The sequence below is a fragment of the Neolamprologus brichardi genome, chromosome 15, assembly GCF_056152115.1.
Source record: "Neolamprologus brichardi isolate AB-2024 chromosome 15, ASM5615211v1, whole genome shotgun sequence".
Classification (NCBI taxonomy): domain Eukaryota; kingdom Metazoa; phylum Chordata; class Actinopteri; order Cichliformes; family Cichlidae; genus Neolamprologus; species Neolamprologus brichardi.
The window spans coordinates 8,594,349-8,607,450 of NC_142118.1; the positions used below are offsets into that span (position 1 = coordinate 8,594,349).

General features: G+C 40.6%; 1 protein-coding gene across 1 annotated transcript in view; it reads right to left on the reverse strand.

Moving 5' to 3' along the window:
- The window catches only part of xkr6b (XK related 6b), a 76,186-nt gene that overhangs the window by 7,245 nt on the left and 55,839 nt on the right, over positions 1-13,102 (reverse strand). The window contains exon 2 of the mRNA XM_006797168.3: positions 532-728. Coding sequence (XP_006797231.1) covers positions 532-728 — 197 coding nt within the window. The remainder of the gene's footprint in view (positions 1-531; positions 729-13,102) is intronic.

Genomic DNA, 13,102 nt, shown 5'->3' on the forward strand with positions numbered 1-13,102 from the left:
TATTACCAGGATGATCCCACGTCATCCAGTCAACACAGTCTCCGTTTAGTGCACCAATTCAGTTTCCTTAAGACATATAATTGTACAGACAGCAGATATGTCAGAGCAGTAACCTGCTGCATGAAAAATGATAGAGTATTATCTGCAGAGCAGAAACATACTGCCTCTCTGCAAATGTATTGATGGCGTTTCTAAAGACACCCCAGCGGAGAAGGGTATCACTTGTTATGATTGAATTGCCTTCCTTGGGGAACTGTATTCCAAGAGAAAACTAGAATTGCAAAAGAGGTTTCTGTAACAAGAGTGGTGAGTGTTGGAAACCTGATACAAGTGGTGAAGACTGCTGGTAACACTAAATAAGCTGATATGTGAACTCCACAAAAAATGGACTGTCGCTTGGAGATTATGGAGGCATGTGACGACCTCGGTACGCGTTTGATGCATTACACACAAAAAAAGAAAATGTCTTGAACTGTCAGCAAAATATCAGAATCAAATGTTCCTCATGCACAGCCTTAGAGAAGCCCTTACACTGCAGCCACTCAGTCTTGTTGCTCTGGATCATGATGCAGAGCTGCAGCACCAGCTGAGGGGCGCTTTCTAAGAAAGTCTCCAGCAGCCGCAACATGTTGACATCGGCATACTCGTACATCATAGCCCAGTAAAAACGCCGCTGGTTCTCCTTCTGCCGGTGGCTTTGAATGCCGAGGTACATCGTGCGGATGTATCTGCAGAGAGAGAGAGAGAGAGAGGGGTGGAGGAGGTGAAGAATTTAGTCTTTTACGGTTTACACAATAATAAATACTTGACATTATTTATGCAAAACAGGCAAAAATGTAAGTATGAAATCACTTTTTTTGACAACACTAGAGGGCATTCTTAGCAGCACTAAAAAAGGGAAACATATCTACATGCTTTAACAGCAATATATTGATGAGTTCTGTGCCTCAAGCTAACTTTTGCTAGTCTTTCTCAGAGCAGTTTGCTGTAGAGTTAAAACTGAGAAAACAGAAAAAAAAACAAGAAGGAAAATAACCATGGTAACCTATCCTAACAGTCTAAGAAATGCATTGCTTATTTTATTAGGCACAACTGTTAAATCTAATACACCAAAATCCAATACCACATTAATACAACTTTATGAAGTTCCTTCAATTTCAGTTTTTGTAGATATGATAGTTTGTTTTTTATTATTGAGGTCATATTGGGTTTATATTTATATTACACAGAGAATATGTTAATGGGGCGGACCCAATATCACGAACACATTTAAAGATAATGCAGGTAAGAACCGCTCGCTGTGATCTAATAATAAACAAAGTAGCATTATCACTTTTTGACAATTACAGCAAAAAAATCACAGGTGCATCTAAATACATTTTTGGGTGACTATGCTGTATATCCAATTGTGTAATCACATAATCAGCTCTTAATGCGGAAAATTCGATTTTCAGATTGCTAACAGATTAAGTAGACTTTAATGGTTCAAATATTTAATGGATCTTGCAAAACCTTGTGAATTTTCAGTGATAAAATTGTGATAAAACAAATAAATCAAACAAAAAGAATGATTGGTAGCATAGACGGAGCCCTGTCTAAAGCAGAAAAACACACTAGTGGTATGATCGCATTGAAAACGCACGATCATCTCTCTGGCCTTTGAAGGTGCGGTGATCGAACTTGTTATGAAAGTAGGAGACGGATAGTAAGCAAGGAAATAATAATAATAATTCTATGTCTGCACATGACTCATATTGTCAGCTGGTGCAGTGGCTACTTTCATGACTGAAGGGGTTTCATAATGGTGAAGTGACTCTGATGAAGCCGGAGAATTAGGTAACGCAGCTGAGATGTGGCAGCTAACTGAATCTCACTTCTGGTGCAATTAAAGCTGTACCACTCTCCATACCATGCCACGTTCAAATTATAATGAGATTTCAGAAAGTTTTCCAAGTTCAGCCTTGTATGAGCTCACTGACATCCCTACTGTGGTCAGGAACGTCTCACAACACGCTTAAAAATCCTCTGTGGAAATATCAATCCACCCAACAGAACAAAAAAAATGTAAAACAACAAAATCAAAGCAGGGCTGTTTCTTCTTTCTAGAGAAAACTGTTATCATAAATGAGTTTGACAGTTATAGTGGTTTATAGTTATCTTAACAGTCACTTCCTCTATTGCATATTGGGTGGTAGCTGCAGGGTCTATCTGCCTGAGCTGGCAGAGTGGCCAGATAAATCCAGCACTTGATGTGAAGGCAGTCAACCGAGGACAATAGTGTAGCAAGGACAGAAATAGACTAGACAGTAGCACTCCCCCAAACAAACAGAGAACTAAAGGATCTAAATGCAGCTCCTAAAAGTGAGACCCAAATTCACTGCAGCGTAACAAACACAACCAGAAAATGCTTATAAGTGGTTTTCAGCATAATTAGCTTTTGCATTTGGGTACTGGGTAAGAGATTACAGTTTAATTTGAAATGCGGCTGAGAACAGTGCACTGTAAAGAATGCATTTGTCAAATAGAGTCTGACTGATTTTGGTCACTGTTTTGAAGGAGATTCCTCCTTACCATAAAACTCCAATTAAGAGACAAGACGTTCAGTTAAATGTGAGAACACTTAATATACATATGGTACATAATTACTTGTGCTCAAGCTGTAATTGATGACCTCTATATATATGCTTTGTTTCCCCGAAATGACAATATGATTATCCTCCAGCATAAGGATCTATGTAGTGTAGCAAAATGAGGGTGTAGATACACAGCTTTATATCTCAGGATAGGAGTCTTTGGCCCATCAAATGTAGCAATATTTTAACATTTCCTTTAGTAAAACCTGACTTCTTAGTGAACGTCTTGACTCATTCTTTCACTACATGACACAGTTTCCATTTTTTTTTCAGGTCTTGCTGTTTTAACACAGCGTAATCACTGTCTTACTGTAGGTGAGCTACAGCCATCCCAAATTGTGCTGCAATTGTATGGCCAGTACTTTGTTATATTACCTTATTCCACTTTATAAATCTGACATATGTACATGACATTAGACAGCTGATAATGCTACACTATTTAATCTGCAAAGAGGAGATAAGGAGGAGTTCAGTATGCATATTATGCATATTAAAACCAGTGTATGAGAAATGTATGAGAAACATTAAAAATGTCTGCTTTTTCTGCTATTTTTGGTCTTTTAAAAATGAAAATATTAGGAATATTTAATCATATTTTGTAATTTATACCCCAATAAACAAAACTTTTAATGATATATTAATGATACATTTTCACTTTGGCTAAAACATAACTGACAGCGCAGGACAAAAAATCTTAATCTGCAGAGTTTAGACACTAGCTGTATAATGAGGTACATGTTCATGGTTCAACAGTAGGTTTCTATAGGTAGTTCATACTGTCATTAGCAGAATTTAAAATGTGGTTGATAAATAGAATAAAAATGGCATAAAACATACATAACCATGAAATGCGCATACAGTATAAAGTTTTTGAACTTACTGTAATAGATCTGTTCTGTTCTTAAAGTTGTTATATAAAGCCCTTCCATGCAGTGGGATTGCATGGAGTAATGGAGTAAAGCAGAGCTAGATCTGGCTTGGTAAGGAAATTAGGAGCACAGGGATGAAGGTTTTTCTCAGGACAGTGGATAAGAGGAACAACAGAGGGGCAAAATGGGCAAGTTTTTTGGCATCAATAGCTCTGGGCTGCAAGAGGCACCATTATATTCAGAGGTAGAGGCTGGCATTCCGTGACATTTTCTGTGAGACTGGTAAATGTCAGATGGAACAAGTCAACCCCCCTCCCTCACTAATGACATGCCACAGAGACCTACACAGGCCCTTTGTCTCCATCCCCCAGTTTCCATTAGCCTGTGTTCCACAGATACGTCTCACTAGTTTGTAGTGCCACCATCAGAAACAGTAATCTTCATGGCCTTCATAGCTTGCGCACTTAAAACAAATCTAGAAATGAGCAGCTGTGGTTGGTTAGCCACAGCAGTGTTTTGAGCTAAATGCTACTGCCAGCATGCTAACATGAGTGAAATAATGCTAGCAGGCTGATGCTAAACAGGGTCACCATCACAATTTAGCATTAGCACTTTAATACTAATGGCACTAGTCATTAATGTTGTGGTTTTCCTTTTTTCTGTGAGACATATTGTGGCACCACAGTGGTGCAGTGATTAGCACTATCAGCAAGACTCCGCTGGAGCCTCCCTGTGTTGGGTTTACTTGTCTGCGTGGGTTCTCTCCAGGTGACCTGGCTTCCTCTACAGTCCAAAGACATGCATATTATGTTAACTAGCGATTCTAAATGGGCAATATGTTTGAGTGCATGTCTGTCTCTCTGTTTTAGCCCTGCAATGGACTGCCAATCGTCCACTGTGTACCCCACATCTTGCACTGTGAGAGCTTGGGTAGGTTCCTGGCTAAAAATGGAGGTCAAAACTCCACTCCCTGAGAAACAGCTTAATTACGCATGCTAGTTGAGCTTCAGTTTTTGAAAAATGACCAAAACTGAGAAAAATCTGGGTCAACAAAACAAAACATGTCAAAGAGAATATTTAATGAAAAGGTTAAAAAAAAAAGTATGACACATTTTAATGCCCAAGGACAACAGTTGACAGGTAACAAAGTACAGGTAGAAATAATTACTTAGAGCAGACACTCACAGGGGTGCGAAAACAAAGAAAAAGAGGAAGCAAAAATATTAAAAGAAAGTGATTATCTAACTAAACTAAGTGACAATAAAAATTAACGATTGGACCTATAAAAAGCCACAGACAGGATGTGTAGGAAACAAAGAAATGGAAGAAAAACTACAATAATGAGACAGGAACTAAAAAGAAACTAAATGACAATATGTTAGCCCTCAATTTATTTTTAGACTGCTTCAGCACGTATACCTAGGACACAAAACTAAACAACATTTGTCATTTACTCTCGTCTGCTGTTTTCGTTTCTCAGAATAAACTCATACTGCCTTGGATTCAGCAAAAAAACTTGTAGAGTTAAACACTTTGGGTTTCAGGGCTGTCAGAAAAATCCAAGCTCACTTCATCATGTATCCAACACACACACACACGGCACGTTCCCTTCCTACAATCTCACACACATCCGTTCCCTTCCTACAATCTCACACACATCCTGCGATTGTGATGCATACTGTTAACACTCCCACTGTGCCTTTTCAGATGTAGTAACACACAAACGTCTTCTGAGAAAAAAGCGTGCACATACACACAAAGATGGATACATGATTGCGCACACATACTTGTCAGCACGGTAGGTAATAGGGAGGATTTCCTTTCTTTTTCCAGGCACATTTGTCAGACGGATCCATCTCTGCCCCTCTCTCCTCGTCCCCTTCCCTCCCTGACCCTCTCTCCACTTAGGCTGGGGTACTCCTTGAGTCCCTGATGCGTTTTCCTCTCCCCTCCTTTCCCTTTTAGATCCATAGCTCCTCTACAGGGCTCCTCATGAATTATTTGTGGTGAGATCATAGCGATCACTCATGGCTCGTTAGGCAGCGTACGCACGGCCTAACAGCTCAATGCGATGCCGGGGTCATGTTCCAAGACCAGCTGTCTGCTATTGCTGTCAGAGTGCAGGCAGCCATTAAAAGCTCCCATCACCATGGCACGTTGCACCCATGTATACAATCACAACCACGAGGTCTTTCTACCTTTTAAATATACTAACCAAACCAAGACGGGAGCGCTAAAGGACAAATCCAGACATTGAACTGTATTATTTGTATGACATCTTGAGATCAGAGCATGAGCTGCTGTAAGAGATGGGTGGAATGACAAACCCACACCATGTGGAAGACTTGGCTGCTTTTTTCCTCCTTCTCCTCCAAAGTCATTGACATCCAGTCACATCCAACCACCCTTACACAAATCTCTCGAGAGTGCGGTTAAAAGGATCACACACAAACACGCACGCACCTTGCCAAGTTTAACAGCATCTGTCTTCTCAGTCATGCTCGTGGGAAGGCTCAGCAGCTCAGGCTGTATTCATATCTTGTCATAGGCTGATTCATAAGACAATCACAAGCAGCATGAAGCAGAGCTCATGCATCAGCAGAAACAGGTGGGATTCTTGCAGAACACTAAGCACAGGGGACATGTAACATACGCAAAGTCTGTGGGTATATAAAAAAGTGTGTGTGTGTCTAAGGTGGAGGCAATGCCAGCTGCAATGAGTCACACCCTGAGTCACTCCACGGGGCCACACATCGACTCTCAATGAGGCTTAAACCTCCTTTATCAGAGTTTTACACCTCTATTCCTCTGGCTTAATATCTTTACTTTTTATGCCTTTATCTCTTTTCAGAACACTTATACAGTTTCTTCTGGGATGGGATTAAGTTTTCTTCTGTTCTAGGCAAAGTGGTTATAACACGTACTACTTCTTCCAGCACCAGCCTTTATGAATTTAACTGTAGAAAACGTCCCATTGCGAGTCCATACTTTCACAATATTACCACAACCTTGAAAATTCAGTGTATGTTGAGACCTGTTATAACAACCTCAGTAAAACTCTCAAATAGCACTTGCAACAATTATTTAATAATTAATGTATTAATTAGCCCACTGACAGAAAATGAACAAAGCCTAATCACTGTACTGACTAATTATTATTAGATAAAAATGGTCTTTAAAAAAACAACAACAAAAAAAAGAAAAAAAAGCCAGACATTGCAGTTTTTTGAAAGGAAGATTTACTGATTTTTTTTTTCTCTTTTTCCATTCCAGGCTTGCAGAAGGTGCTGGAGGTAATCCCAGCTGTTATAGGTGAGAGGCACTGTACACCCTGGTACACCCAGGTCACCAGCCTGTCACACCACTACTACAGAGAGACAGACAGCTACTGTCACTCACATTCACACCTACAGCCAACTTAGAATCACCAATTAACCTGAAAGTACCTGCAGAGAACCCCAGAGAGAGAACATGCAAAGAAAGAAAGGTCCACATAGATTCAAAGCGCTTAAACAAACAAAGAAAAAAAAAAAAAGGGGGGGGGGGGCTTTAGACTAAAACTTGGTTTTGGATGATGGTGATGTTGTTTACTCTTAGATAAAAAAGTACTATAACATCCATCCATCTTCTTCCGCTTTATCCGGGGCCGGGACACGGGGGCAGCAGCCTAAGCAGAGAAGCCCAGATCTCCCTCTCCTCAGCCACCTCCTCTAGCTCATCCGGGGGAACACCAAGGCGTTCCCAGGCCAGCTGGGAGATACAATCTCTCCAGCGTGTCCTGGGTCTGCCCCGGGGCCTCCTCCCAGTGGGACATGCCCGGAACACCTCACCCAGGAGGCATCCTTGTCAGATGCCCAAACCACCTCAGCTGGCTCCTTTCGATGTACTATAACATAACAATAAATTTTTTGTTCAGTTTATCTCTTTCAGCTTGTACATTCTTCTGGCCTTTCTAACTTTACAGGACAACCTTTCCTATCATACAGAAAACTGAATATTGTAACTGAAGGATGGCTGGTCGAGGAGTCAAACTCACACACAGACTTTCACAGAATTTTCACGTGTGTGTGTTTGTATATGTATGTGTGTGCAAAAAAAAATTGTGGGCCTTATTATGAACACATATACAAACACTAACTCCAGAAAAATAGTTTTGGGAATGCACAAAGTGATGTAACACACACACAATCTCTTCTTTACCACAGTCGCATACCGTATGTGAGCACAGGGATGGATGCTTCTGTCTTGCACAACATCTCACGGAGATGTCAGCAGGGGCAACAAACAGATAGCTGTCTATGTATGATTGGCTACATAGCATTAGCATTACTTCTAGTCAAGCATCAGAAGTAATGCTTGACTTCTGAAGGAAAACGTTATGCTTTCACTCTACCAGTGAGGTCAGTACGGGTCTGCTCGTTGCTCAAGGACATTTAAGGAGGCCGTCTTACGAATCAGTCAGTTTTCTTTTTCTTTTTGCCCTTTCCAGTCAATGGAAGTGTCACAACTCTGGCAGGAGCTTAACAGTGATGTCAGTGTTGTGTTATTCATCAGTTGCCAATTTGTTGCATGCCAGTGAAAACTGTTACAGCAAACATCTCTTCCAGTCAACATTTTAGCTTCCAGTAGGGAAAAAAGAAAAGGGGTCAAAATGTTGTTGTTTTTTTTTAAAATGTTAACATTTCCAGCACTTATAGGATTTTTGCACTTTCCAGAAACACTTTGTGGTTCAGTGCGGCTCAACTTTACAGCATACACTGATCCTATATCAGATATGTATTTATCCTCCTTAGGGTGAAGAATAGCCCTGGATGAAAAGCTGGTAGTTTAGATGAGTCCCACAAGCGAGTCAGATACACTTACATACAAACACACACCGATGTGTGACCAGTGTCTTCGGGTGATTCTGACACTGAGAGGTGCTGGAATTTTGAATGGAGACCAGGTTGACATGATGCAAGCTGAAAGCGACGGGGAGCGGCAGGCTGAGATGCGAGACGCTTTGTCAACTCTGCTCCGCCTTGTCAGTTCTTAGAGTTTTTAATGGTTAACCAGCTCTGACGTTTCGACTAAATGTTATCGCTGTAATTGTAACACGTCTCACACACACACACACACACGTTTCATGTGGTCCGTTTGTGATTTACGAGGAATTTCTTTGATTTTCCATTGAATTCATTTTGTTGGATCAAAACTGGCTTTAGTTGTCTGAGTTTAGTCATGAAACTGAAGACAAAAACAGCGGATGCTCACAACAAATCATTCTTACTGTTTTTTCAGTCCAGTGAGAGCAAATGTTCAGCATCCAGCAATTGGCCACCGCCATCATATCTGTCATTCATTATTACAAGTATTGAAACCTGGCAATAAATTCTCAACAAACTTTACGTGATGGCTACATAAAGTCCAGTTCTAACAGTAATATAATCAGTTTGAGCTCTTTGTCTTTGTATCTGGATTAATTAGCCAACAAAATATTTAACAATACAGTTACTCGTTGTAAATTACAGGTTTGTGTTTTACCATTATGGCATGTAGCCTCACGGTTAACTCTGGGTTTTCTATACTGCAAAGGTAGCTCTCTTTTTAATGAGATGCATCGCCATGGTAACTAATGCTACAAACCTAGTTCCAGATTAGAGGTCAGCACTAAATCACCATCTACTGACCAATCAGTGCTCCAGAAAATACCATTACCATTCATCCATGGATACCATACCATCCATACCTGGATCATCCCTTGGACCTCTGGGCGTGAAGTTTTTAAATAGCGACTTATGTCTTTGTCTTTCCCTGTTAACCATCAGTAATAAATATATATATGTAACTTTGGATCCAAGAAACATACGCTGGAGCGAATATGATGACAGCAGAACTTTTATTTGACACTGTGGTTTGTTTACTGGGACACAGACACTCCCGCTCTCTCTCTGCTGTCACGTCCGCTCCCCTCCTCCTACTGTCACTGCCAACATATAAAGAGACACAATCACTGTCAGATCCCAGCACACCTGTTCACCCCGCCCCTGCGCCACCCAGGGAGCTCACTGCGTCACCCCTCCTCTGCAGCTGGCCAGAGACCACACCCACGCCACAATATACTTTTCCTATTAGCTCCAAACTATTTTAAAACAATATTATTGTTCTATAAACACTTAAACAGGACACGTACACTGTACTTGCTGAATTTATATCATATTTGCACACAAACATATGATAACACAAACATAAATATTCACAAAAGTGTATATTTGAATACAGTTTTTATATTTAATCTTTACTTTTAGACTGTTAAACACTAATGAGTGTGCAGCTGAGAGAATAAAAAGTAAAATAAATTGAAATTATTTAATCATTATAATTTTTAAATATTTACTATATATTATAATTCATCAGATTCTCATTTGTGTTAATGACAGTTTTTAAATTACAAAGTCAGCATTTTTGCTTAGATTTTAGTCCTAGATTCTAGGACTACATTAAAGACATAGGATGTAAGTTTTTAGTCTAGTTATGCTATTTTTTGGTGGTACCTTTGTGCCATTTTGCGTAGGTTTGGAGGGGGCATGCAGCTAATGCTAAGGTTGACGTGGATTTTGCTATGCAAAGGTCAACCGAACATCACAAATGGGAAGATAAAAACATACAGCCTAAAGGTACAGATGGTTGCTGCACTGAATGTTTTTATTTGTTTCTAACAATGGAAGATAAACCTACTCAGTCTCATTTCAGCTCTTTCAACGTTATAAGTTTGCCATTCTCCCTGGCAGTGTCACAAACCACCTGTTTGTGACACTTCCCCCTGGTGACAGTAAAAAGCAAAAACATGTAAATGTTCAACCAATTAAGAACTTCTTGGCTTAATATAATAGCGCCCCCTTCAGATAGTGCAACGTCTGCATGAATGTCCACTTCATGCTTTGGAGAGGCAAAGCATGAAACAGACAAGGTGGACTGGCATGTCTATTACACATTTTGATGTGACACTGGATTGAAATGTTGGTCCGTACAGCTGTTTGTAGGCGACTACTATAAAACCACATTGGATCCTTTAGTAGTAGAGTGATTTACCAGATATAGTTTACAAGGTGAAAAATCTTCTTTCTGTTGTCTCTTAGGCATCCTCCACAACAGAAATAGAGGTAGTTAGCATTGCTCAGATGTAACCCAGCACAGACTTCTATTAGAAACACAGAAGTACAGTTGTTACATGGTGACAGTATCAGGGGTGTACGAATAAATTCATCATATGCCACATGATAAGATATGAATGTTTCACCAGCCCTCCCCCTTCTATCTTTCCCATACTGTCTTAGATGTCTACATTACTTTCTGTGCTAAAAGTTAGACACCATCTGAAATATGAAACCAGGGGATGCTTGGTTTATTCTAGCTTTAAGAACTGGCTGCAAATCTCCTAAACAAACACTAAAATGTGAAGAAAAATCTTTCTCACAACGTTAAACCCTTGGAACAAAACCAACTTTGCGCTGACTTTAATCATGTATATTAGCGTTCCCCTCTGCTATACACGTTCTCTTTTCCTTTCTGTGCAGCCAGTCATTTGTCACCATTAGCAACAGTCCTCAGGTACCCCAACCCAATAAGCTGTGATCATGTGACATGGTGCAGCCACTTATATTAAAGGAAAGCAGAGAGAAGGGGGTAAAATAAGAAACAAGACAAAGGGTTATAAGGTGACCATGTTTGGCAGACGAGGAGGCGAAAAAGGAGCAATAGGAGAGATAAGAGGAGGAAAGGTAAGAGGAGAGAAAGAGATTTGGTCACCTTGCCTTCAGGATGGATGGCAGCCAGAGATTCAGAGTGATAATTTGAGGTCAGTAATGGACGAAAGCATGACAAGGATAAGGATGTGCAGATTCAGCTACTGATTGCTTCAGCATCCATTAACAGCACCGGGGCTCTCCAGCATTCAGATGGTTGATCAAATGAAAGGAAGGCTTAATTCAATCAATTAGTTAATTCAATCAAAACTACATATTTCAGCTTTAAAAATGATCCAGTGCAGATTAGAAAAAGACTAAAAGCGTACAACAAATGTGCATCCTTGAAGCAGTGTGAAGTGCCAAATCTAGAAGTTCTATAATCTATCCATAATTCCTCAGAAAGATGGTGATAATCGGTCCAAAAGCTGCCACACAAGCTGTTAAAAGATAAATAAAGAAATAGACATGAATGCTCACTATTAATTAGTGAATCATTGGGATTTTTTTTCAGTACTGGCTTAAAATAGCAACAAATACAAAATTTTACCCCTAGCAAAACCATTTAGCTCATCCATAGTTGCTTTTTCGTTTGTTTTTGACCTCTTAAAGATGAAAGCGTGAGCTGCAGGGATATTTCAGAAAGACCTCAAACTCATTACAAATTGCAGCTGATATCACAGCTCTTCATGTCAAAGGTCCAGTTGAATTTTAAGATAAGGCACACACACACTCACACGTGTCGCTATATGAGGTCCACCACAACTGATGACAATTTTGATGTTAGGAGCTTAAATAGTAGGACAGGGAGTTCTTTGAGTGTAGTAGTTTGTTACTCTGTATCATTTTCCTACCTCAGACTGCCTTTTTAGTGGGAAGCACCCTGACAGCTTAAAGCGAAATCCCGCTTTACTCTCCCTTTCCCGCTGTCTGTTTTTCAGTCTCCTCGCCCCTCCTGTGCGGTTCTTGTGGCTGATCTACAACTAGAGGACAAGCGAGATTATGTACGGATTAAGAAGAAAGGCCTGACCCACTTGCTTTTCAGGGACCCAAAAAAGGCCCATGTGGAGGCTGGCTTTCATTCAGCATCTGTGCCTCTGACACTTGAAGTTCACGTGTATCGCTCTTAAGACTATAATTAGCAGGGCTGGCTTATGGTGTTTAAATGCTTCCTTGACTTACTGACTGATTGAGAGTTCCCCGTGTAAATCTACCAGTATTATCCCATACCCAAGAAATAGACTTCACAGCAGTTTTTAAAATTTTTTTATTTATTTATTTATTTATTTATTATTATTCTAGGCTTGCTTGCAGTTTAGGTGGCATTTTGCATTTTTCGAGCCCCAAAGATAATGCAAGAATGAAGGCGAGAGTCAAGTCAGCATGCAAAGAGGAAAAGAGGAGTGGACACGGGGGCTGAGGCGGAGGAGATAACCACAGAGCGAGTGGAAAGAGAGCGGCTAAGAGGAAGGGAGAGGATAGAGAGAAGTGACAGTGTGATGTAGTGACAGAGGAAGTGCAAGAAGGCGAGCAGCAGCCAAAGTGGCAAGACAAAGACACAAGGAAAAGCTACATGAGGTAGAAAAGAACCTGGGGAGTGAGAGGACAGTGAGAGGAGAGGAGTGAGAGAGAATGAGACCCAGGAGGTAAACTAATCACTGAGCACGCAATGCAATTTTCTGGCTCTGTGCCTCCACCCCGTCATACTCCTCCCTCCTTTGCACTCCCTCCCACCATGCACCCCCCCCCTTCATCTCGGGGGCTCTTTTTACTATTCCGCTCACACACGCTGTCTCTCGCTCCTCTATCTATCAGGCTGTACCATTTCACAGCTGTACCGCTCTGTAGTTCCCTTTGGCTCTCAAAAATGGATTGA